We start from the raw sequence: 27,945 nt of genomic DNA on the forward strand, positions 1-27,945 counted from the left end.
GAAGTCCCGCGGTCGAGTCCCGTGCCTATTCTAATAATTTAAAAACATAAAAAATAAATCCAGAAGCTCCAATCTTCGTATCCAAGCAAACAGGCTTGTCCTAGCCACCCAAATCGTAGATTGATTGGATTAGGTAGGGAATGTAACACAGTCAATAATTTATGGACTATTTGATGCAGGGCCATCCACATCGCACTCCACAATATCCACACCAAAGCTTAGGCCCCACCCATTTTGGGGTGTTTAGCCTTTGCTTTGGCTCGATCGAATGTTTTTATTCCCTGCTGCCTGCCTGCTTACAATTTACTATGTCTTTCATTCTTAACTTCCACAGTTTCTCATGTTGCAATAATGCCAATGTTGGCATCTCCCAACATGCAAACTGCTCTTGGTTTTTCTGGAATTATTTTCAGTTGGATGAATAGGGGCTCTGCACCCAGATGCTCAATTTCTCATTCGGGTGAGCTCGAAGACAGATAAATGTTTCCTAAGCATTTTCTTTATGTCACTTACCAACTAGCCTTCTTTCTCTTGATTTATAGGTTGTTGGGCTAAGCCTTACAACAACTATTATCACCATCAAAGTTTCCTTCCAAGGAAAATGCCAGGAACGATTACGTGGGCTGCAAATGGACAAGGACCAGAGATTGCTGAAAATATTCCCAAACCTTTGGGTAAAAGGTATATATATTCGTCTTGGCCAGTAGCAATGCATGAAGAGTCAAGTTGAAGTTTGGAAGTTCTTGAATTCTTGTTTCAGTGCCCCTTTTAGTCTGTAATAGTAGATGGAGGTCTGTTCACGAAATAATATTCTTACTGCAAAATTTGTTACTCACATGGGAATCTGTGGATTCAGCATGTTTGCAACTGTTGTCAATTAATTTGTTTTAAAATCCTCAATAATGTTCGCATTCTCTTTGTTGGATTAACCAACTTTTGATTGTGATCAAGAGTAAAAGAAAGAATGTCTAATCTTTCTATCCTAGTTTTTAGTCATACCGTATTAAATACCCATGAATTGCTTTTCCAAAAGCTATACAATGTCACAGTGTTCCTTTAGAGAGCCTCCATTACAGTTTTTAGAAGAAAAGAATTATCATAAATGCTAACGAATGTTACAAACTATAATATAGTGAATTGGATTATATGACGATTCCTTTTATTGGTTTTTATGCCCACTCAATGTTACAGGCCATGGGCAATAATATATCTTCTTAGTAGCTTGGAAATGGTATGATTCCATTTATTAGTTTCGAATGAGCCCATACAAGGTAGCAACTTTTAAGCATTTTACATAGCGGGCCTTTAATACAGAAAAATAAAGAAAACTGATCCACTGAAAAAACACTGTGAAGTATAGAGAATATAGGGGTAAATTGTATCTTTTGAAAATAATAATTTATAATAATGGAAACATAAAAATATACATAATTATTTATATGATAAAATTAACGTGATTTATGAAACTACATCTTATATTTTTTAAAAATTCCTATATTTTTTAATTGTCTAACTGTGAAACACCTTTTAACACAGCGGAATGGAGAAAAGCAAAATATGGATATCCACATATTTGGTAACTACGATCACAGTACAACTATAGACAGTCTACAATGTAACAATAGTAAGTGTTTAAACGAAATTTTGACCGTAATGATAAGGTTAAGTTTTGGTTTGCTGGTAGTCTTGGTGTTGCTTCCAATAACTTTGCTGAGGTTATGGCCATTCGCCAGGCTTTTTAGTTAAGACGAAGCATTTCTCTCATATTATTTCAGAATCTAACATTAAAATTTTGTTTGGTCATTTCATGAATCAGCCTTAATTTTACTTCCAGCATTGGCAATTGAATGAATGGAAAAAAGACATTAACATATCCTTCTTCATCGTCTCAATTGAATGAATGGAAAAAACACATTAACTACCCTCTTCATGGTCTCAATGTTGTCTAGTAAAACCATACTAAAAGGGCAGGAAATCAAGTTGCTGATTTTTTTATTTTTTATTTTTGGCCAAATCTGTTTCTAAATGGCACAATATCCATTTCGATACGGGAAATGATCAAGATTGTCCTATATGGAATTTGGACAATGCCTTAGTGATTTTGTGACCGTTGACTACAATGCTTCTCTGGATTTTTTGATCCCTAATGGGGTTCTCCTTGTTGGTATTCTGATTTCTGGGATGCCTTTCCTGGCCAACTTTGTTATTCCTCTTGTTAATTGGTTTTCCTTTTGTTTCACCTTTTTTAACATAAAGACAAGAATTACTTCTGATACTCACAGCATGTAAATTCTACATGATTACAAAGGTTTATGCCCTGTCTATGAGGTTGGAGGGTTTCTCCTCTTGTTCTGATGTTCTGTCCTTTGTCAATTTTGATTTTCAGGATACTTTGGAACTTTTGTGCTAAGAGTCTTTTTAAGACTGACAGATTCCATATGTAATCAATTGTTCTTAAATTTTTTTTTATATGTTTTTTAATCTTATGTTAAAATATTTTAAAAATTTTAATCAATAAAAATACCTATATTATGTAGTAGGTTAGTGGCATGTGAACTTGAAAAGAGACTCACTGAAGCACAGTATTGAAAACCGAGTGCAAACAGCAGTTAGTATAGCAACGAAAATAGTTTTACTGATACATTTGGCCTAATGAAACTTAAAGTGATCATAGATAATTAATATAGGTTTATAATTTGCCAGTTAAAACTTAAAACAATTTAAAAAAAATTCTAATACAATGTTCAATCCTGAACTTAAGCCTGGTTACCTAAGTTACCGGTTCGGGTTCGGGATCGTGAACCCGGTTGGTGGGTTTGGGCAAATTTTGTTTTGTCTTTTGAGTTTGTGGGTTGGGTTATATATATATATACACTATTAAATGTATTTAGATATGTAATTACTAATTTTGTGTATATATATACACAGACACACAAAATTAGTAATCACAAATCTAAATACATTTAATAGTATGCTACTTCATCATTGATCAATGCCAAATGCCAATTGATAGTTCAAAATTTCAATAATATCATATTATGTCATATACTCATATGCCATATAATATATATGAATGTATCATGGATTCATATATGTCCAGGTTAACGAATTTTTTCAAGTTATATGTCCAGGTTCACCTAGGTTCGTGCCTGGGTTCACCCGGGTCTGGACAGGGTTCATCCCAAGGGCCCTGGGTCCACGAACCCACAGGGAACCCAGGGCCCCTGGAATGAACCCTGTTTGGACCCGTCACGAACCCAACACGAACCAGAATCCATGCAGATCCGGTCTGGGTTAGGGCCTTCAGACAGGCGAATCCGGTAACTTAGTTGGCAAGAAAAATGAAGGAAAAACATTGATAACAAAGTTGATTTCTAATACTTATCCTCTTCCTCTGGCTCCCACTTCAGACAGGTCTGTGTAATCCAAATACCTCTCACAATTATCATCTCCGTCTTTAAGATCCCCTTTTCTTCTAGATTCATTTTTTTTTGGTTGCATGCTTTTAAGATGATGGGAAGCCTTGGAGACGAGTCTAAAATATGGCAGGCCTTGCCACATTTCTTCTTTATAAAGTAATGATAACCTTATAATAAAGTTTCAATTAGGTTCTAACCAAGAACACCATCAAGTTACATGAGTGATAAGGAGTCTTCCTATGACAATATCCAGTCAACCAACATAAAAGGATGTGAATTGATTACTCTTTAATTTGATTCATTCCTTCACATGCTAGAGTATCTGCCTCTGTATTTAGATTTCTGTTTAACACAAATGGACATCTAGAAGAAGAAGCTCAGTATTCATTTGAGTTATAATTCATTGTAAACATAGATTAGAAAGCTTTTCTTGATTATTTAATGTGAAAAGCACCTTTGAGTCTTGTACACCCTGAAGCATTCTCGCACCCTTAGTATATGGTTAGTTTGTGATCTCTATTTCTAAGGGAAGTTACAGATCTGAATTTCTTTGGGTCTGTTATGAACCTGATCCCCCAGGTTTCTTTTAGCTGTTCAACACCAAAAATAACATCAAGCCAGTTATGGACTATATGCTAGGTCAATTAAAAAAGTTTAGGAAATGCTGGTTAAGGATAAAAGAGATTAAGGAAGAGAAAAGAGTCCAGATTGGCAGAACTGAACTCAATTACTAAGAATCAGGTGTAGAATTATGGGTAGCAAGGCACAGTAAGTTTTTGACAGAATTTAGAGGATTAGAAATTTAGAAGCTCCAACTAAAAACAGAGTCAATATTTACAAGTAATCTGTTCTAGAAAGATTTGTGCACACATGATGGCTTTGGGGCATAAATAAATGTACAGTCAAATATATTTGAAGGTCATGCCTATTGTACTCAAATTACAGTAGAACATCTTAGTGGATGACTTCAATTATAGGGCTAAATTGGGGTTTATGAGGAAGATTATCCACAGCCATAAGGTTCTTGAATTGCGGGTGAAATACAACAATTACAAATTTACTTCAAAGAAAAAGCTGATTTGCAAATACTGCAATGGTCTGACTGAAAAATATTCTAATTTTTGGTTTCTGAAGTTACAACTTATAAGAAACATGATGTCAAAGCCAAAAAAACAAAATCTACTAGGTTACAACAAACATCATTAATTTTCAGTGTTGTCCTTTGAAAATATTACAAAATGTTCAGAAGCCATAGAACTCCGCTTAAAGGTGATTTGACTCTTTTCTCTCTTCTTGCCTTTCTTGACCCTTGTTGACCCCTTGACCCTCTTCTTGTTGTTCCTCTCTTAATGTTGATCATTGATAGGTGATCTTTGTCCCTTGTTTTTTTTCATATTTTATTTGGCATGGATGTTTGTGATTGGCTATGCCTTGGCCTACTTTGGTGCCAACATTTCTCTTAGATCACTGATTTTGTTCATTCTTGGACAAACTATCTTGCTAGGTGAGTAAACCTGAAAACTTTGCCTCACTCACTTTTACCCTGAAGTCCAACTATTTCTTGGATTTGGCTTTGGATTTCACTTGTGCTTTGCTTCAATACTTGCATCTTGAAGTCCAACTATGTCTTCCTCTAGCTTTGTATTGCGCTTGTGCTCCCAATAGCTCTCTATTAATGCTATTGATAGCATTTAGGTTGCCCCTAATTGTTGCTCCTTTCTCTTGTATCTTCTTGATGAACTCATGCTCATTTGTGATCTTCATTTGGCCTTCGATTACTTTTAGCTTCTCACTGGATTTTTTTGCTTCCTCCTCTAATGTAGTGATCTTTTGCTGATTTGCTCTCTTTTTTCCTTACTTGTCTGGATATAATGACTTGCTTGTTTATTGCACTTGCTGCCTCAATACATTCTTTTTATATTTTGGCTCTTTCCTTATTGAATTTAGCATTGATAACCCTGGTTGGACACTCCAACTTTGCTTCCATTTCCAATGCTTCATTGCAATTTCTCATGAATTTTTCATAGGCTTTGTTGGTGCAGTGTTGTAAGTCTGAAATCCCTAAAGCTAGATCTAATGCATAGGACAAAGACCTCAAACTTATGATCATGTTAGGCAACAATCGACCAATTTACTAAGGTAGGCAAGACCATTGACTTATGATCAGGCTAGACAACAATCAATCAATTTACTAAGGTAGGCAAGACCATTAACTTTTGGCTTTGGTAGACTATGGGGGGCTTCCTAAGTGCTGCTTCTAGATACAATTGCAAATGATGAACATGTACCTTGCCATAGATCAAACCTAACACATAGTATACACCTATTCAGGTTGTCACTTTGTATCTGTATTTTGGTTTGCAATATGCAAGATTCTGCACCTGTATAAAGTTGATGATCTACCACATGCAGTGTCTAAGGATGTGTTTCTTCATAACCCCTAATGCTTTTATGCACATCTATACATGGCAGTGAGTAAAACTTATTACAACACAAACTGTGAAGGATGCTTAGATTCAATTATTTTGGGTGTGTCAAGGAGTCGGGAATTGAGGGGAACCAGGAATTCATCCCTTGAGGCATGCAAATAGTGATAAGTTTAAACTAGCAATCCTTATGAGATACATGGTGAACAGTGTCAGGGATCAAAGATTGGAGATACTGAGGAAAAGGTACCTCGAGTAAGGGATGGCCAAAACTCTAGCTTTGAAAGGTAATTTAGTATAAGAATTTGGGAGTTGGGGTTCAGAGGGAAAGCTCGCTGGTATGGAAAAAGTGAAATATTAACAAAGACAAGGAAAGATCAGAGTTGGGAGGAATATTCTAGGAAGGGAAACTTTGAAACTTTGACATAAGCATAGGCATTTAAAACTTGAATATAAAACCTCCATGCTTTTTTTTTTTTTGGATTTTTGCAACTTCCAACATATGATAGACACATGGGAAAGGATGGAGAATAACACTTAAGCAACCTTGACCAAGGGAGACCCATTTAGAGTTTTCTTACATTGGTTATAATTGATGGGCTAAACAAGGCCAAAATGAATAAGAGGGCTGTGACTTCAAGCAAAAATGGACACAATCAAATGGGTTGCCAATATGCTTCAAGAGTCTTATTCCCATTCATCTTGGCTGTTCACTTTGGGATCTTTGTTTCTTGGCAACCAATATTTTGACATATTCTTTCAAAAGGACCTCCAACTCTACTTTTGTTGATGCCACCATTCTAGCTACTTTTGGTTGCTTCTCTTCAACCATTGCCAATTTAGCTATCATCTCAAATTCAACCTTTTGTGGCTATAATTGGGCTTGTTGTCAACAAACAAGCAACTAAATGGATAGGTAGAAGAGCAAACACTAATTGCTAATTGGTTGTGTTTCAACTATAAATCTTGTAACTTTAGGACTTCCTGATCCAAGGTCTTCACATGCTTGTACTGCAATAGTCTCCTAACTAATTATGTAGTGCTTCGAATAGCCATTTCTATAATACAGGGATTTCAACATCACGTTTGGGCCTACCTAATTTTATTCCTTGGTCAACTATTTGCCACAAATGTGCTAGTTGACACCACCTATTGATTATGCATTGTTGAAATTTGCTCCTTGACCATGTTAATGTTCCATGGATCTGCAATTAGTATTTGCTTTTTCTACCTATCCATCTAGTTGCTTACTTGTTGACAATCAAGCCCAATTATAACCATTGTATTTCTTTATGTTCTAAACTTGGGGGTGTTCCCTTGCCATTTCCTCAATTGGTTCTCTGTCTCCTCAAATGGTGAGAAATGAAATTACTGGCTACATGTAGCTTTGATGAATTGATATTAGAATAGTTGCAGTATATTGCTTTGTGCTTTTATTCCTTTGACTGGTTATTAGACCAATCTACTCTGTTGTATTGCCTTCTATTTCATTTGTTGTTTTTATTTATTTTCCACCCTTTCATCCCCAACCAGCATTTAGATTAGTGATATAGTAGGAGAAACTGACCTTTTAATCCCAAAGGTTGTTTAGTTGGCATGTCCCATGCAATGAAACTTTCCATTGTTGTGTTCAAGTAACAAGCATCAACAGATACCATCTAAAGTTTTAGATTATAGCATGAAATCTCTACCCAAGAACAATTGTCTTAAAGTTATTTACTACAACCTATTTATCATAGAAATGAAAGATTCAACATTAAAAAAAAATGACTATATCTAATAAAAAAAATTCAGCTATTAAATTCATAAAAGTGTAAACAATAAATGCCATGAAATCGAATTTGTAGAAAATATTAGGCAAAAAGGGGATGACAACTGATCCTCCAGGAAGTGTAACTCCCAAGGAACGAGCGACACTTCACTTGCCAAGAAAGGGAAGTGTAACTCCAATGGAAGAGGGTGTCAACATGCACTCCAAAAGGATTAGTATCTCAACCTAAGTGAGTTTAACCCAAGGTGTCATAAATGCATAATAAATAACACATAATAAATGCATGACTATACCAATGCATAATTTGGTGCCAACAAAGCCCTTAAAGTAATTTGATTTGATCTTCACAATGATGTTAAATTCTTTCTAATCAAGAGAATTGATGAAGGGCTACTTCACCCAATACTCACAAATAGCACAAGAACAAACAATAACACAAAAAATGTAGGAAGTAAAGTAACCCACTTTCGATCTCTTCAATAAATTGGAATTAAAAATTCATAAACTACAATGCTACAACCACATGGGCTTAATTCATTACAAAGAAAATCAACTCTCTAAAAAGCTCTACAATTTGAAACCACAATCTGCACTAATGGAGTTGTCTTCTATAACTGTTGTTCACCTCTTTATTTGGAACCTACTTTACCTGGGGACGCGTCCCTGTTTTTTTTTTTCAGGCGTCCCCATCTTGGGGACATCTTGGATACATGAGAGTCCTAGGGGACATCCCCATAAATTCAGCATATTGATAGTGAATTTTGACAATGAATTCTATAAGCAATTTGACTTTGACTCTCAATTTAACACAAATTTGGCATAAGAACTCGGGTAGTTCTTACATGTTAAGGTTCTATGATGTATATGTGCATGCCTTATCCATGTTTTCATATGAATATTTCAAATTTCCCTATTTTTATATAACCGCCCCCTTTGCCGTCCCTTAGTTGTCCCCAAAACTGGCAAAAAAAATCACCATCCCGGAAATGCATACCCTTGTTCCTTGCCGTCCCTGTCCCGGAAACTCAAGGTAACATAGTTTGGAACCTATAATTACCTTAGGATTTTTGGAAAGTGTAAGTCCCCTTTTTGGCGCTAGCTGTCTAGTTGTTCGTTTTCTCACCCAAGAAGATATTTCATTTGAAATTTTTATTTTGGTAGCACAACTTTCGGGAGCCATATCTTTTGACTCAAGATGTCTGATTTACTATTATAATATATCATTGGAAAACTCGCGAAGAGATCTACATGGGAATGATCCAAATATCAATTTATCCACATTTTGAGCTTTTATGAGGATTATGAGGGCTTCAAATTTAAGTTAGAAACTTTTTAGAAGAAATTTTCTAGGACAAACACTTTAATATATCCCAAGCGGTACATTCTATTGAGACGATTCTTTTACCCTTTGTTTCATTTTTCAATTCTTCTCCTTGGGATAAGTTTTTAGGCTAATATGTGCCCATATAGGCCGACTTACTAAAAACAATAGTTGACAAATTTTGTCCTTTTAAACCTTCTAACTGTTCTACACCTCTTAAGTGTCATCACGGGCTCCAACACAACTAAAGAAACCTATAAAAAAAGGAAAAAGCTATTTTTTTTGGGGATGCAAGATTGCCCTTACACCCAAGATGCTCTTGCATCAAATAGCCAGGGTAGTTTGAGAAGTGTCCTTGTCGCATCTCTAACATTTGAGGAAAACCAAGATGGTCAACCTTAGTCTTAGATAACCATGATGAATCCTCAACAGGCCTTCCTTTCAATTTGACCAAATATTATTTATACAGTTTGTTTTTTATACTCCTACCTGTTGTGACCTAATCACACATCACCCCATCCCAGATAGGGGGACCCCCTAACTTTAGGCCCTTTTGGTCGTTTGGTCTTGGTTTTTTGTGAGTTTTGGTGGCAATCTCGTCAGTTTCTCCACTTTGCAGGTGTTCGAGGGTCATTTGGATTTAGTCTGCTTTTCATTTGAGCGAGTTTGGTGAAGTCTAGGGCCCGTTTTGTCCTTTTTTAGGGTTTCTGCCTTTTGTCCTAGATTTTAGGGGTTTCTGTTAGGGTTTTGGAAAAACTAAACATAGGACTGGAATCGGGACCCTTCAAGGAACCTCCCAGTAAAATTTGAGCCAAAACAGAGCAACTTTCTATTTTTAGAAAGTTCCTATTTTTTAGGGATTTTACTAAGTCCAGGAATGTTGTCATTTTGCCAAAAATCAAACTTACAATTTGTAGTAATTTCTATTTTTAGTAAGTTTCTATTTATAGTAAGTCATTCCTATATCCTGTCTAGGGGTCTAACGCTGACACTTTAAAGGTTTCTATTTTTGGAAAGTTTGTTCTGACAGGACCATCCGGGCAAGGTAACAAAGATCGGGCATTTGCAGCTATTTCTAATTTCGGAAAGTTTGAAAGAAGACAAAGAAAGCCAGAAGATGGTTGAGTGCTAGAGGCCCACTCCTGGAATGGAAAGCTCAAGAAATTTCTCTCTGTCTGGAAAAATCATCCCAAATTCTTACAGTCGCCAAAACCAAGGAGGCATGGAGGATTCACAAATTTCACTGAATCCTCCACCAAGTCAAAATTCCGCCCAAGATGCCGGCTAGGCGCCAAAACCAAGGAGGCATGGAGGATTCACAAATTTCATTGAATCCTCCACCAAGTCAAAATTCCGCCCTACTCTCCAGCTGGGCGCCAAAATCAAGAAGTCGTGGAGAATTCACAAAATTGATGAAATTCCCTCTCCAGTGAAAATCCACGCCTAGGATTGAAAATTCAGAAAATCTTCTAAGGTATGGAAAGTCAAAGGTCAAGGAGGAATCGAAAGTAAAAATCCCCTCGGGCAAATTTTTGAAATTTCTATTTTTAGACACCGAATCTTGTCAGAATGTGGGAAATTTTATAGATTCAGAATCGTGGTGAAATTCTCTAATTCTCTATCCAATGAACCTGGCTCCTAAATTTTAGGGGGATCCCTAAAAAATAGGAGATGTTGAAAAGGGCGTGAAAAGTTCTTTAGAAGCAGAAGGCAACAAGTTAGAATGAAATCAAGCAAATCTTGAAAAAATCCTTCAATATCCCTCCGAAATTTGAAAGAGTGGAAGTTAATGAGTTGGCGAAGAGAATCTTCCAAGTATGACGCATGACTTAGTGCATTTAATGAAACTTCTAAATTCAAACTCACTCACAAGGGAAGTTCCTTTTGCATGGCGCAGTGATTGGGAAAGTATGACGCATCATAAATTCAATTGCTAATTTGATGCCTCCTAACTTAGCAGGACGTTTTGAAGGATTCTATATAAGCATGTAGAGGCATTTCATTTCTCACGTGCAGGATTCAGGAAAGAAGAATTGGAGAAGTGAAGAGTGGTCATACTTAGTCTTTATTTTCATCATTTCCAAGGTGCTTTTCAGGATGGTGGAGTCAAGCAAGGGCGCTACCCTCTCCAGGCAGGCATTGATCAAAGCAGAAATGAAAGGTTTCCTTCCTCATTCCCGGTTGAATTCCAGATGGGAAGAAATCAGCGATACTAATTTGGGCACGTTCAATCTAGCTACATCCAAGATTAGAATGTTCGGGACAGCAGGGTATAGTCCATCACCAACAACTGTCAAAATTGTCAAGAGCGGAATTGTTGCGGCAGCTGGTTTCCTCCTGCTATTCAGTGTCCAGACTTGATCCTGGAGTGTGCAAAACATTATAATTTGGAACGGAAGACAATCTCAACATCAGATGGCAAGTTGCTGGCAACATTGACTCCGGAGTCAATTGGTGAGGCTTTCGGAATCCCTTCGCAGTATTTCATGACATACAGGACCAGCATCGGAGCTAAGGCAGTATATGAAGCATGTCCTACCAGGTGTGCTGATTTGATTAACAAACAGTGGTTGCTGAAGCCTAGAATGCATGCCTCCAAGATGCCAAAGACTCACTATTTTCGAATTCAAGCAGGAGTATGTGGACCTGATAAAGATGCTGAGTAGAGTAATGGGGTGTTCACATTCTGTGAACTTTGAAACCTGGATGTTCTTCTACATAGGCGAGATCATGAATGCAAATGGGCTAGCTGACTGGGCTAGATTGATTAGTCATTACTTGCATGAGAAGTTGAAAAGAAAAAAGGTTCCAGTCCTTTTTCATGAGCTCCTACCTGTTCTATATGCTTGTGCGAAGGGGAGGATTTGATGGTCTGCTAGCAAGAGGAATCATGGGTTGCGGACCAGCACAGCTGAAAGTACATGAGTGTTATCCCCAATTGCATCTTCACAATGTTAGTTCTTACATGTTGGCGAATGACACCTTCACTATGTACTTGACATGGCTCATGCAGAAGAAGTTGCATGTAAGGGTGTCGCCGCAAGCAAGTGCCTTGGTCCAGAAGTATGGAGCTACATTCTTGCAATTTCCTAAATTCACCTACATCAGGACGCAAGGATTCTCATTCCAGTCATACAAATTGCCAAAGTATCCATCAGACAAGCTCATATTGCTAGAGCTCATAAGACAGTTAACTGCCTATGATCAACTGCAGAAGAAGAAGAAGCAATCAATTGAATTCTCAGTTGTCTTGGGTGACTTCACAGAAATATGCCAAGGCTTGGAGGCAGCTGAGAGTGCAGCAGGGGAATTGGCATTCTATCGCCTGCCGTTTTATACATCCAGGGCCTAGTATGATACTTACCGCCAAATCAGGAATGTTGCTGGTGTCAAATTCATACACAAGTTTCACTTAGAAGATTATTGGGCAGGTGCCGAGGATGACCTTGAGGTCCGGAAGAAAATGCATTCCAGATTGCCCCTCGACACCATCAGGTTAAGTGAAATTTATCAAGTGTCGGATCGGGTGAAGGAGGATTCAGATTTGGTGCAACCTGAATTTGAGAAAGTAAAAGATCAGCCCATTCAGTTGCCAGATTGGTTAGAGCCCGAAATGGATGATTTGAATGTCTTGGCTAGACCAGTGCTGAAATTCACCAAGCACTGGATTGATCGGCAGATAAGAAAGTTGGCAGAAGGAAATGTTCATTTGACATATCAGCTAATAGGAAGTCTAGATTCCCATAGTGAGGCAACTGAAGGCTCTTCATAGGCCCAGGCAGGAGGGGAAGTCCGGATTGATAAAGGGAAAAATGCCCCAAAGAGACCAAGGACAGCAAGGAAGAAGGATATCTAGCAGGAAGTTCCACAGGAGGTTCAACAAGAAGTCCAACAGGAAGAACCTCCACAAAAGAGAGCAAGGATAGAGAGGGAGCATTCATCGACGAGTTCCTCGAGTGTGCAGGAAGTAGAAATGTTTTCACATCCAGCAGGTCCACCTCCAGAGAACATTCCAGCACCAGACATACTCAACATTAACGCTTCACAAGGACACCATCAGCCAAGGAGTCAAAGACCAAAAAGTCCCTCACACCAGAAAGAGGCTTGTCAAGATAGCTTCGTGGAAGCTATCCTTGACGAAATGGAAGAAGAGTCACAGGAGCAGGAGCACGTAGAGGTTCATAGTCACTCCATCCCCACTCCAGATTGGTTGGTAGGAGGGCTGAGAAGGGAACCAGAAAGGGAAAGTGATCCAGCCCGGGAGTTGGAAGAATTGTTGAAAAAGATGGATCAGTTAGCAGAAAGGAAGGCTCCCCAAAAATTTTCCAAAGTTGTCAGGGAAGAGTCTGGATCCCGAACCCTACACATTGCTGAGCTTGCAGTAGATAAAGACAGGAACGAAATCAAGCAAGAGGATTATGTTATCAGACAAATTGATCTTGGTCATGCTTCCATAGGTCAAATAATGGGAGACTTTGAAGAATCTTCCTTAGCCATGAGGGAAAGGATGCTGAAATCAAAGGCGAAATGTAAACGGTTGAGGGAAGAAAATAGAGCCCTATGCGAGTACATCAGGAGTTTCAAAAGACCCCTCAGGGAGGTAGGTCCTTCATTCACTCCTCCTTCCTCCCTTCCTAAGGAAGTTGTTAATGATGCGGAAGTTATTAGAGTGATGGCGCAAAACTCCAGGGAATGGATAGAAGATGTTTATACTGACCTGGCTCAGCTTCATTCAAAGTTCATGACCCTCTTGAGCAGATTAGAGATAGCAGAAGGATTGTGGGAGGATGTGCACGTTTACCAAGACTTAACCATTCCGCGACTCAGGGCTCTGACGGCGGTTCCAAGGCAAATTCTGATTGATGGGAAAGTAATTCAGGAGAATGAAGCTTATGACTTTCCCCAATGGTTCTACGCCGTTTGCTCAGGAAAGAACACCTTCGATAAATTCAGCGTAGACTCCCTTACTTTGAAAGATTCCATCAGAGGGGTGCAAGAGGAAATCATCAGTGCAATTGAGGCATTTTTTGTAAGGAAATTCAATGACGGTGGAATAACAGTGAACTCCCTGAAATCTCAGTTGCACGAGTTCTTCGTAGGTTCATTCCCTAAGGAACATTTTGCAAATGTTTCTTTATTCTCTGGTATAATGAAGAAGACACAGGAAATCATGATGGAGTGGGAGAGCTTCTTTTCCAAGAGTGAGGAAGAAATTGCCTTGATGGAATTCGACATTGAAAATGTGCCGAGTGTCTCCATCGGAGAGATGGAAGTCGTCGTCAACAAATTCATTTCATACACCATAAATGAGCGGGATAATGGTCGTCCATTCTTGGACGAGAATCTTTTAGTTGAATAGTGGTGGCGTATTTACTGCTAGGGGTATTTTGACTAAGTGTGGGTCCGGTCAATGCATGTCGCCGTCGCATGAGGAATCTTCTTGCATGCAGCCACCTTATTTATGATTTTATGACAAATTCTTTGTGCATGTCGCCGTCGCATGAAGAATGATGGGCATTTATTCCTTGCATGGAGATGTTTATTATATTCTAGGCGTGATCGATATAGTGGGGTGCATTTAATGCACTAGTGGGTGCTATTTTAGGCTCATGGAATAATTCTATATGGGCTTCATGTGGTATTTATTGCCGATTCCCGCCTTGTTGCATCTTGAGTGGAGAATCTTTTGGGTGAAACCCTAATTAGGGTTTGTAGGGCCTGAGGCCTATATAAAGGGGTGACCCCCCTCATTTGTAAAGGGAGGAGAGATTATTATCTGAGATTGTTGCATCAGGGTTGTTGAAGTAGCCAACTTAATACATTGTTCGATTTTGATGGTGTATTCTTGTTCTATTTTAGCAATCTGCATGGTCTTGCTCCCTTCAGTTAGATTAGATTTGCTTACATGTTGTTAGGAGAACCGGATTTGATAGGAGTACTTGTGGTAGAATCCGAGCTCATACTTTTGGTGTGCAGCTGATTGTTGTATACCGTGCAAAGTTAGCTTGAGCCTTTTGTTATGTGTGTACGCTTAACTTTGATCATCAGTAAAGATTGTTCGATCCGATGGTCCATATTGGTGATTTGAAAAACCTCCACGCACCCTTTGAAGATTGCACCGCCTTTGTGTAGTTGTGCTCTGCTGGCGAAACGAAGCGTGGTTTGATTTTGCATGAGTGATCCCGTCTCCTGTTCTTAGGATTAGATTAGCTTTAGCATAGTTCTCTCTACCCTACTCTCATTTACTTTCTGCATAATTCGAAAATCCAAAAAATCTAAAACTAAGGCTTTCATTGCAAATCATCCATATAGAAATCCTTGAGCTTGCATGAGTTTATCATCTTCTTCAATTGAACACACGTAAGGCCCCTTGGGTTAACAACAAACCCATCAAACAACTAAGTCACATCCATGCACTGAAGGAACCTTGGAATTAGCCTTTTGAACTTCAAACAATCTTAGCATTAGACTGATCTTGATCAAGAGAGGATAAGCTGACTGTTGGTGACTTTATTTTGTGTTCGACGCTGTCAAAAAAACACGTCAACACTATCCAAGATCTCCTCTATCTCTTCCTTCTCAAGAGTAGATGCCATAATACTCCACTGTGCTTCTGTTGGTCCCTCTTCAATGTCTCCTTCATGATACTTTGTAAAATTAGTAATGTTGAACATTGGTGATATGTTTATTGCACTTGGTAACTCCACCTCATGCATTTCTTGAATCATGTTTCTTTACAATCCTTCATGGTCCAAACTTATTCATTTTTAACTTATTATATCTCCCCACAGGGAACCTTTCTTTCCTCAGATGAATCATAAATTCATCACCAACATTGAATTCTCTAAACTGGTTTTGATCTGCCTTTGCTTTGTATTGAAAGTTCATCCTATTAATGTTCTTTCTTACTTCTTTGTGCAAGTTCTTCCTATGTTTTGCATAGTTCTTAGCATCGACATTACTCTTTTCTCCTTTCTCTATCTTCCTTAACTTAGAAGCATTTCTTGTACTACTCCCATATAGAATCTTGATTGTGGATTTACTTGTACTCCTATTGATAGAATTGTTGTAAGAAAATTTTGCCTATGGTAAGATCAAATCCCGTCCATTGTGCTTATCTCCTTCTAAGCATCTTAGCAGATTGCCCAAATTCCTATTCACCACCTTTGTTTGTCCATTAGTTTGCAGGTGGTGTACAAAACTCAACTTCAAATCTGTCAACTTATTCCATAAGGTCCTCCAAAAATAACCAACAATTTTTGTATATTTGTTTGAAACTATACTTTGGTAGCCAGGTAGACCATGTAGTCTTACCACTTCATTGAAAAACAACTTTGCAATGTGAATTGCATCATTAGTCTTTTGACATGGAATGAAATGTGCCATTGTAGAAAATTTGTCAACCACCACAAATATTGTGTCATGTACCCTTTGTGTTTTGGTAAACCAAGAACAAAATTCATACTGATATCTTCCCATTGCCTCTTTGGTACAAGTAATGGCTGATATAACCTAGTGTTTTAAATTACTACTTTGGCCATCTAGCATACTCTAGAACTTTGCACAAACTTCTTCACAACTTGTTGTAACTGCGACTAGTAATAATTCTCATTAACAAGAGCAATGGTCTTATCTCGATAAAGTGTCCAACCAATCCTCCACCATGTTTCTCCTTGATTAGGTTCTCTCTTATAGAACTCCTTGGATTTTGCAATCGACTTCCTCTAAACAACATCCCATCTTCGATTGAGAAATCCCACCATTTTGTTTTGTCCAAAGTAATAGGTTCCAAGCAAGCTCTCCAAGTCTCTGCAAAGTTTGGATCCATAGGATACAAGCTCTTGAGTTCATCAAACCCAAAAACCTCTATCTTCATCTCCATCAACAAATTTTGCCTTCTATTTAAGGCATCCACAATTCTGTTTGACCTTCCACTCTTGTGCTTCAAAACAAAAGTATAACTCTGCAAAAACTCAACCCATTTTAAGTACCTATTATTTTAACTTCCCTTGACTATTAAGATATTGCAAGACTTGATGATCAATATATAAAACAATTTCTCTTAGCAACAAAGAATGTCTCCTTTTCTTTAAAGCTTGAACTATAGCATAGAACTCTTGATCATGGACAAAATACTTTTCTTGGCATCATTAAGATTATTACTAAAATAGGCAACAAGCTTACCTTCCCAACTCAAAACAACTCCTATGGGCACTACCACTAGCATAACAATTTACTTGAAATACCTTACTGAAATCGATAAGTGCCAAAATAAGTTGCTTTGTGACTTTCTTCTTCAATAGATCAAAATTCTTTGCTTCTCTTGTAGTCCACTTATACTCCTTCCTATCTTGTCTCTTTTTCTCCATTAGGGGTGCACAAATGCTATGAAATTCTTAATAAACTTTCTATAAAACTTGCTAGATCATGAACTGATCTTACCTCTATAACACTCCTTGGTGTAGGCCATTTGATGATAGCCCTCACTTTCTCTAGATCCATTTTAAGACCCTCAGTTGAGATAACAAATCCCAGATACACCAACTCTTGCTTTACAAAATTGCATTTCTTTAGATTAATCAACAACTCTTTTAGCTTCTCAAAAACTCTTCAAACATGCATCAAGTGCTCTTCCAATGTCTTATTGAAAATCAAAATGTCATCCAACTAAACAATAACAAATTTCCAAATTTCATTTCAGTACTTAATTCATAAGCTGCATAAATGTGCATGGTGCATTGGTTAACCCAAATGGCATGATTAACCTCTCTTGCAAGCCCTATTTAGTCTTGAAGGCTGTCTTCCACTCATCTCTTCTAATACTGATTTGATGATGCCTACTCTTTAGGTCAATTTTCGTGAAGTACTTGGCTCCTCTCAAACAATCCATAAGGTCATCCATCATTGGCCAGTAAAAATCTATATTTGATTGTAATCCTGTTAATGGCCCGAGAATCAGTAAACATTCTCCATTCTCCATCTTCCTTTGGTGCTAGTACTATAGGTACCGTATATGGACTCAAAACCCTTTCAAATCTATCCTTTCTTTAATAGCTCTTGAACTCGTCTGTTCAAATCCTCATTCTTTGCATGAGGCATTCTGTGGGATTCCTTATTTGGAAAACTGGCTCCTAATATCAAATAAATTTGGTGATTAATCTTTCTCACCAATGGCAAAACCTTAGGTACATTATTTGACACAATATCATGGAACTCCTCTAACATATCTAAGATTTCTACTGGTACATCTTCATCTTCTTCTTTATTGACTCTAGGAATTAATGCATAGCACATATGTTTGAGCTTCATACCATCCAAAAATTTCCTACCATCAACTAAACAAATTCCTGCACTACTACATACCTTTTCTCCCACTTCCTTCAGGGGCTTCAACTTGTGGCAAACTCCATTCTTTGCTAGGGAATAAGTGTTGGCATGTCCATCATGTACCACACGTCAATCAAATTGCCAATGTCTCCCCAATAACATATGACAAACATCCATAGGCATGATGCCACACAATACCTCATCATGGTAATTTCCAATCTTGAACTTCATTAGACATTACTCATTGACCAAATCTCTATGGTCCTTTTGCAACCATGCAATCTGATATGGATGTAGATGTCTCCTTCCCTCCAACTCCAATTTGTTAGTCATCTCCTTTGAAACAAGATTATCAATGCTACCACTATCAATGATAACATAACAAACTCTGCCTTCACATTTGGACCTTGTGTGAAATAAAATATTTCTTTGAATTGGATCTTTCTCCTCATTTAGCAAGACTCTCCTTTTGACAAGAACTTCTCTTTTTGCATCTTCAGAATGCTCAGATTCAAAATCTTCATCTACATGTGCACCTCATGCATTGCCTTCAGGTCTATTACTTGTCCTTGATGTTGTGGATACTCATATGCTCAATGTCCTCCTTCACATTGGAAACAAGTTCCACAAAAGCCTCTTCTTCTAGGTCCTCATCCAGACCTTCCTCTTCCTCTTTGGTCACCATTATTTTTCTCATGAGGGCGATAGGCATTATCTCCTTCATGGTTCTAACTGTTGTTGGCTTCCTCATTCTTTTTCTCTCATTTCGTCGTCCACATGATCTTCCACAATTCCTTCCACCATGACCTCTTCTTTGCTTGCTTTCAAATCTTCTATTTATCTTCTCTTCTACCTTTAGGGAAAACTGATTGGTATCTTCAATGGTAGTCATCTCGACCAAACTTGGATTCTCTTGAATGCTTGGATCATGACCCTGTAGAACTCTTCTGTGTACTCTTTGATAGATCTACTTGCTTGCTTCAAACCTTGCATTCTTTTCAACAACTTTTCTCATAATCAATATGAATGAATTGCCTCTTTAGCTTTTCCACCATTTGATCCCATCTTGTTATTTTTTCTCTACTGAAATATCCCCTTTAATTTTTTTCAACTTTTGAGTGCAACATTCAGCACCCGTTAGCATTAGCAAATAAATATCTTGACCACTTATGCAGTGGGAGGAAAGCATAAATAATGAAAGCATTACATGATGGCGGTTTGACCAGCCACTTCCACTTGTCTAGTGGGGAATTACAAATTTATTGAAAGCTTAAACAACAAAGTCTTGGCAGTATAACCAGCCAGTTCCACTTGTCCAGTGGGGATTACAAGATTACTGAAAACTTAACAACAAACTTGGCGGTATAACCAGCCACTTCCACTTTTCAGCGGGGAATACAAGTAAATTGAAGAACTTGAAAACCACAAAACTTGGTGGTATAACCAGCCACTTCCACTTGCTCAGTGGGAGAAGTTAGCTTCCAAAAATGAGAACAAAAGGTTGTTTAGTACTACTAAACAAGTTGTTACATAAGCTAACTTTGCAAGGAAAGGAAAACTGAAATCAAAAAACTCAAAGTCGATGTTACCAGCCCTGAAGTAAGTAGAATGAATTCTGATTTTCAGAAAAACCAGCCACTCCAGAAACACCAAAATGCTCACAACTTCTTCGTGACACCTCCAAATGAGCTCAAGTAAGATGCAAATGAAGCATAGGAGCTGGGTGGCTAAGGTAGAACAGGAAACCCACCACCAAACAAGGTCTCAGCAAGGGCACACACTCCAACATTGAAATTGAAACTAGGGCAACCAGCAACAAGTTTAATTTGAGATAAGAAATCTATCACTCCACCAAAACTCACCAAAATTTGAGCAAATAGGCACCAAGAGCTTACGAAAATTTTGAGCCTGTACCCACAAAAATCCGTTGAAAACTCCAACCAGGGTGAGTGGAAACGTAAATCAGTTGTAGGGTTTTTTCGCCAAAAAGAACACACCAATCTTCTCTGAAATCCACTGGTAATCTCTGAATGAAATTACTCTAACAGCTAGGACTTATCTTTCAAACTCGAAACTGTGGTCAAGTTAGGAGGGCACGCAACCCTGAAGCCAAGTCTCTGAAAATATTTCAGCAGCACTTCGTTATCAAAACAATAGCATAACCAAATGAAGGAGAGAAGGGTCTTATTTATAGACTTGAGCCCCAAAAATTTGAATTCACTTTTCCCTCCAAAGTGGACGCCTCATTAGGGAAATAAAATATAACTTATATCTTTTGCTTCTTTTTATTTTTTCTCAAAGTTGGACACCAAATATGAATTTCCATTCAATAAAATATTTCCTTATTCTCTAAGTCTAGCTTGGATGCCCAAAAATACCTTTTTTTTTACTTTACAAAAAATATATTAAATATCCCCCAAGTAAAGTCATATGAAAATAATATTAAATAAATAATCAAAGTTATTTATTTACTAAAAATAGATTCCAAGAATCTTGGAGAGATCATTGTTGAACATAATTGTTGAGAATAAAACCCAAGTGTTACTCTGCTGCACAACTGTACTGCTAAAAATAACACTTACTACAAATAGCTCTGCTAAAAATAGTAACTCCAATCTCCATTTGAGCATATTCTGAGCAGCTGTTGTGACTTACTAAAAATAGTGTTTGAAAATCATCTCCGAAGAATTTGAATGTCAAACCATGCTGGAGCTCTCAAAAAACCCAGAAAAACCCTATAAAGCAAACAGTCGTCAGCCTGTCGCAATTTACTAAAAATAGTAAATTCAAAAATCTTCTCTGATTGGAATGCATGTTATACCATCCTGAAGCTCATGAAAAACCCAGAAAGAATCCAGAGAGCAAACTGTAAAACTCATGCAAACACCCCTTCGAAAACCTTCCTGAAGATAGAAACCCTAATTTAGTCTCTAGTTAGCCTACAGGTTTCCAAAATAGGCTAAGACTCCATCCATCAGTCTAGAACTGATAAGGGGACATTACATCTACATCGTCTATTTCTTTCTAATTGTACTTCCCTCTACCAAATATTGGTAGGACCTTTTAGTCTGGGCTTTGCAAATTTGACCCTCTTAGGATTGTCCACCTCCTCATACTCAAAGTATTCCTCCATATCATTGATCCAATCAATCAACTATTTTGGGTTAAATTTTCCAAAAAAATTAGAAACGTCAATCTTTGGCCTTATTGTAATCTTCGAGATGTATTGCATCCTGATCTTCGAATTGTGCTTTTTCTTCAACTTCATCTTTACTTTTGTTTCCTTTTCTCAACTCAAATCCTCTATGCAGCTTCTCTTGCAGTGCTTGAACTTGTCTCTATAGGACTCTAAAACCCTCTTTTGTCACAACATTTCTTCCACCACCATGGTTTCTTTGTGGTGGCATTTTGATTACTTTTCTCACAAACCCACAACCACAAGTCTTGGTGCAAACTACTCGACTTTCAGTGATCTGTTTACACTCTTAGGGACTCCCACTCTAATACTACTTGATGAAGGGCTTCTCCACCCAACATTTGCACATAGTACACCAATAGATATTGGAAGAATAGATTCATTTATACAATGCTACAACCATATGGGTTTAACTTATTACAAAGAAAATCAACTCTCTAAGAAAACTCTACTATTCAAAATCACAATCTGCACTAATGGAGTTGTAACCTCTATTCACCTCTTTATTTAGCATCAATAAATGCCTTAGAATGTTTTGGAAAGTGTAACTCCCTTTTTGGTGCCCAATGGTCCAATCGTTATTTTTTCTGTCCAAGAAGATATTTCATTTGAAATTTAACTTTTTGTAGCACAACTTCTGGGAGTCATAACTTTTTCCTACAAAACAAAAGGAGAAACAAAACAATTCTTTTGGGGATGCGAGATTGCTCCTACACCTTGGATGCTCCTACATCAAGAATCAGCATATTACACAAAGCTATTGTTAGTAGAATTGTAGGATTACTAATGTTTGGATCAGGAGCTAGTCAAGTACTAAAGTTTAAAAAATTAAATGCACACATAGGGGTTGTTTTGAGTGCTGACTAGATGATTTACATGAAAACCATTATGCTTGGAATGGTTTTCCAGTTTCAACTTGGATTTCATTAACATGTGTATACAATCTGTATCATGTTTTTCATTGAATAGAGAATTTACCTTTATGTCAAATTGCAAACTCTTCTTTACACTATTATAATGGTGTACTGCTTCTTGATGGTGGCTGTTCAACTCAATGCTTTTATGTTGGAAAAGAAAATATATTGCTTGTAATTAAGGTCCTGGTGACAATGTCACTTACTAGATGTGTATACAGAGCTTATCATTTCACCTGAGATAGTAGTCCAATTGACACGATATGTACTAATTATTGTAAAAGAGGACTGATGCCATATGTTTTCTTATTTGTTTGAAAGTTTGGCTTTTTAGAATCTGATCGATTGAAGTGTGTTTTCATTTCTTGACAGAAAAGTTGTGGAACATGTTGTCCTTTTCCGAACAAAGGAAGGATTCTCAGATGAGAAAGAGAAGGATATGCTAGATTTTCTATATACTTCCCAGTATTACATGAAAGGAATCATTGCCATTTCATTGGGTAATTTGTTCACAATTAAGTTTTCTTGTTTTTATTTTTATGTTATCTGCTTAGTTTATTGCCATATTGGTTTGTAGAATTTGGTAAAATTTTAATTGATTATTTTATATACAATGAACTCCCAAATTTTAATCTACTCAGGAAGTATTTCCTTTTTTGTGGAGTGGCAAAATTAATGATAGGAACGTTATAGCATAAAAGATGGACAGTAGTGTGTTGGGTTTATAACATCATGTGAAGAAGCTGAAAACGTAAGCATTCGGTTCTATTTGCTTTCTTTTGTAGCAGAGATCCTCCTTAGGTTACTGTATAAACATAAGCATTGGGTGCTATTTACTTATCATTGTAGTGGAGATCCTCCTTGGGTTACTATATACTTTCTTCTAGTTATTTTTGCAGTTACTCTTCTTAAATCTGGTACATCATTTCAGGGTCTGGAGGTGACAAATGCCTTTGTTTCAAACATTCCAATCAAGTTTTTGACCATGTACTCAGCCACCTTAAGATTTCACAAGAAATGAGGCTCAAAGTTGCAGATTGCATTAAACCTTTTAAAAGTTCCAGTACTAAGTAAATTCAAATATCTTTTCTAGTTTTGTACAGAGTTTAATGGGAGATTGCAAGATAGGAAGGTATATATGTACTATGGACCACCATCAGGATTCCATAAAAGGGAGGAAATAAAGAAAAAGGGGAGGAATGAAGGGTGCAAGGAATCTCATAGGGATTCTAGGCAGGAATGGAGGTTAGAATAGGATATTGGACAAGTAGGAAATGTCCAGTAGTCCATAGAAAGTTTGCAACTCTGCAAAAAACCAGAAAATGACTAGAACATTCCCAGATTTAAATACCCTTTGGGATTTTTGGCAACTTCTAGCAACTAATAGGGACATGGAGAATGATGCAGAATCATGTATATATGAATTGACCAAGGGAGACCCATTCAAAGATTTCTCAGATCAATTAAATATAATGGGCATAATGAAGCTAAATAAATATAATGGGCATATGAAGTTAAATGCACAAAGGGGGCATGCACCAAGCAAATTTGGGCACCGTTAAATTGGACAACAACACACCTTTCAAGTGGCAATGCCACATGCTTTTTCAGCCAAATTGAAGGTAAAGTGGCAAGGGTTTAAGTAAAATGTGCCTTAATTGAAGGATAAACTAAAGCTGAGATAAGGGTGCAGGTCTAATCACTCCAAGGTTCCACCAAAGGCAGTTAAATATGGTAGAGACTCGAGTTAACTTTGCCCAGCAAGAAAGAGTAACAACCATACCACACATCTGCACCCGGCTTTCAATAAACATTTCAAGTTAATGAGGCATGTTTTTATGATGGTGCAACCATCAAAATGTTCCTTCAAGCACAAGAAATCAGTGGCTAAACTGTGATGAAAGTGCATGCATTTTTAAAATGAAGTCAGCAACTAAGTTTGGCATACTTTTACATTGGTTCTGCCACTCATTTTTTCCAACTTGTTTTCAGTCAGCCAGCATTAAGGAAAATCACTTAAGGATGGTTTTGTATGAGAAAATCATAAAAAAGGAGGTGCCTCTCTAGATTCAGTTGGCTGAAGGAAAAAAAAAACTAAGAATAACAGCCTGCAAGAGAGAGGCTTAATTCCTATATTTGAAGGCAACTATTCATTCGAATTCAACAAGAAATTCTTCTCTGCTCTTCACAGAAAAATGAAGCTGTCTATTTATGTTTTTGCGGGTTTGAAGGTGGTTTTCAGCACCATTTGTGAATTTTTTTTGGAGTAGCTATAGTTTTGCAAGAGATATTGGCAGGTTTAACTTAAATTCTTCTTCCTTCAATGGGCTTGCTATTGCATGGTACTTTATGAGTTTACACCATGTTTCCTCTCTTCCCAGCAATTGTCTTTCATTTCCAACATGTTGGTTTATCAAAATCTGCATGCCAAATCCTTGGGACAAGCTGTGAAGAGAAAGTATCTTTCAGACTTCGAGTTGTCATCTCAGAAGATTCAATCAAAGTGTTTTGAGGACCCATCTTGCAATGCAGAACAAAAACCTTTCAGATTCAAGGTATCGAAGTGTTTTCAAAGTTGAGGGTTTCAAATTCAGAGGATTGTCATATCATTGTGCATGGTGGTCAAAGAGTCATCATGTTTTTGTCTTCTTCAGAAAACTCACTAGTTTCAGCAGGAAAGATCGCTTCAAAGTCTCAGATGGTGACTTTGTGCAACTTCTATCTTTAGTAGTAATCACATCCGACAGTGGCTATTCTGGGCATTCTATTTTCGAACAATGGAAGAGAGACCATTTTAGGCCTTTAGTATTTTATAACTTGGTTAAGGATTAGCTTGCTTTAAAGTAGTTTCTTTCCAACTCAGGTTGTTTCCAGCTGCTATAGTGCTAGAAACTCCATTTATTACACAACTTTAATGGTGAAAAGTAAAAAAGACATACCACCATAATTAGTGCTTTACATTCCAATTTTTTCATGTGGAAAGCCCTTTTGATTTTAGATTATTAATAAATTTGAACTTCAAAAGCTTGCATGGACATTCACAGCGTGGGGTTTCCAGTGCTGTACTTTTCACGAACCACAAATTACAATCTCCATTGGCTTCAGTTTCAATTACGTGAATTCTACATACAGATTGTTAATCAAATCTATTAGCCTTATGATATGAGCATTCGTCCATCCTTGTATTCTATGAGTATTTCATTGGTCTGCTAGGCATAGATTGTCTTTTAGTTTCACGCACTGTTCATAGAAGGAAGCTGGTCACCAAGGCCAAGGAGAATTATTCTGCTGCTCTAAATGATCCATATGCATAAACATATATAGGTAAAAATAGTCCACCCATCAGTTTTGAAGTCAGCACGCATTCATGCTTCATGCTTTTAGACTTTTAGTTATTGTTTATACGATATAGTCTCTTTCTTTGTATGCATATGGTGAAAAGTTGCTAGATCTTGAAACTTCCGTGAGGTTCCATCTATTAATTAATCTACTATATTTTCTGTTTATAGTTTGTCCATTGTGATGGGAGGCAAGTGATGAATTTTAAATACACCGCACCATCTTCTTGCAAATACTTGATTAATGATAAACAATTTAAGTGGTCATCTGTTGTTTAGTGTTTGTTTCTCATGCTAACAGATCCTTCTTCTTGTAGGTCGTATTCTCAATGAGAATGTTGAAGGATGTACTCATGCTCTTTATATGCGTTTTCCTTCAAAAGAGGTTCTGGCTCAGTACTATAGAAATCCATTTCAATCAAGAGTTCTCAATGAGTATATCATTCCATATTGCCATGTATGATCTGACATGTAAACACTTATCCATCTCATTTTCTAGTTTATCTTTTGTTTTACTTATGTTTTTGCGAAATAATTTTGGGATTCTGGTTGATTACTAGTAGCTTCAACACAAAAACATACACTCAAAAAGAATTCAGGGGCTTGAGTTCAGTCTTTTTGCTTGCGAGTTTAATTTACATACAGAAACATTAAGAACCTGGAAGAATTTCAGTAGCACCTAAAGGGATACGCTAGATAAGTTTAATAGTTTCAAGGTTGGAATCAATTTATTGGGATATTGTTTCATCTGCATGTGTACATTTTTGTCAATGTGCTAAAACAGGGGTCAATTTCTTTAGATTTTGAAGCGGAAGTACAGGATGATATCATACCTTTATTTCGCAGGGGAGAGGTTTGTTAGAAAGCATTCTCATATATTTTATTTGAATTGTAATTAAATTAACAATACAATTTTTGCTTTCATCTTGTTGATAACAATATTGCAAGTTTATATTACGATGTTATGGTTGTAGTCTTACATGTTTGTTTATGATACTTAAGATGTTACGATGCAGGATTTTGAATATGGTGTGGAATTTTTCCTTTTGATTTCAGTCAAAGAACATGTTTCAGTGTATTCTATTAGAGAAGCATTAGATGCATTTAAAAATCTGATACAGGACTTTGGATCAACAATCATACAGCACACTCAAGGTACAAACAATTCAAAAGCCAATACAGCGTCTTCCAGTCTTTTCATTTTTGTTAAGTCTGTTTCAACAAAAATGTGATTTCACACTAAAAGGGTAGCTTGTTTCCCACAGTATGCCCATTGATTATAAACTGTTTATAGCTTTCGACATGGATTGAATCCAGCCTGTATGGTTTGCTATTAAGTCAAAGTTTTGTATTTCTTCATTCTCTGCTACTCTCTATTGTTCCTTTTCTTGTTAATTCCCATGCCAACAAGATCGCTATTTTTTTTCTAGGAAGCAATTTAAGCAACAATAACAAGGACTACACACATGGAATTGTCATACGATTTCCATCAGGTCGGTGGAATTGCAATTCATACTGCATAAGTTAAATGATTTTCATTTCAATATTATTATATCTGAATGTACTAGAGGACTAGCCTCTTTGTAAAGCTTAACTAACATGCATGAAAAATTTCTCTTGCAGAAGAGGCTTTAAACATTTTTACCAGCAGCTCATTGTATGCTGATGTAAGATTTTTGCAATTTAGTAAACATGATGTCATATACAGTAAATCATGTGTTGCATTTTCACTTCACATGAGTTACGGAAATCATTAGATATTCTAGGAATCCATGCTTTTTAAGTTTCTATTTGAATTCATCAGTTCCTATTAGTTGCTGTCCTAATAGTGGAATTGTTGACTGCAGGTATGGAAACAGAAAATTTTTCCTATCTCAGGAAAGACTTTGATGGTTTATGTTTTAATTGATCCTGTCGGTAAAACACTCATGTAGAAGAAACATTCTAGCATCACCAAGCTAACCTCTTCTTAAATGGAATAGTAGCGCCCCGCTTCTGTTAGTGCCTGAGCATACAACTTTCTTTCTTCTGACAGAATGATATTAGGAATCAGTTTATTTTCGGCATTAAATCTGTTGTTTTCTTTTTTCTCATTCTGTTCTTGGCATTGTTGTAATAATTGACTGGTGCATATGCCTTGGATTTCTAAGAGATTTATGTTGTCCTAGTATGCTGAATTGAGTAACATTTGTCGTACCATTTCATTTTTTATTAAGTTAATTTTTTTTTTTTT

General features: G+C 37.1%; 1 protein-coding gene across 1 annotated transcript; it reads left to right on the top strand.

The window, feature by feature from the left end:
• The first annotated feature begins 85 nt into the window (after nucleotides 1-85).
• Nucleotides 86-27,942, top strand: LOC131056035 (uncharacterized). The gene is made up of 9 exons (XM_057990346.2): nucleotides 86-460; nucleotides 543-681; nucleotides 22,747-22,874; nucleotides 26,030-26,169; nucleotides 26,497-26,565; nucleotides 26,729-26,867; nucleotides 27,143-27,205; nucleotides 27,336-27,379; nucleotides 27,560-27,942. The coding sequence occupies exons 1-9, from the start codon at nucleotides 352-354 to the stop codon at nucleotides 27,644-27,646; spliced, it is 918 nt and encodes a 305-aa protein (XP_057846329.1). The 5' UTR covers nucleotides 86-351; the 3' UTR covers nucleotides 27,647-27,942.
• The last annotated feature ends 3 nt before the right edge of the window (nucleotides 27,943-27,945 follow it).

Source organism: Cryptomeria japonica, chromosome 8 (genome assembly GCF_030272615.1).
Source record: "Cryptomeria japonica chromosome 8, Sugi_1.0, whole genome shotgun sequence".
Lineage (NCBI taxonomy): Eukaryota > Viridiplantae > Streptophyta > Pinopsida > Cupressales > Cupressaceae > Cryptomeria > Cryptomeria japonica.

What these genes read in the sequence shown, in the direction of transcription:
- LOC131056035 (XM_057990346.2), top strand. Translation starts at nt 352, where the DNA reads ATGCCAATGTTGGCATCTCCCAACATGCAAACTGCTCTTGGTTTTTCT. An exon ending in ATATCATTCCATATTGCCAT is followed by an intron (nt 26,170 to 26,496) that starts GTATGATCTGAC and finishes GTGCTAAAACAG; the next exon opens with GGGTCAATTTCTTTAGATTT. An exon ending in GCAGCTCATTGTATGCTGAT is followed by an intron (nt 27,380 to 27,559) that starts GTAAGATTTTTG and finishes TGTTGACTGCAG; the next exon opens with GTATGGAAACAGAAAATTTT.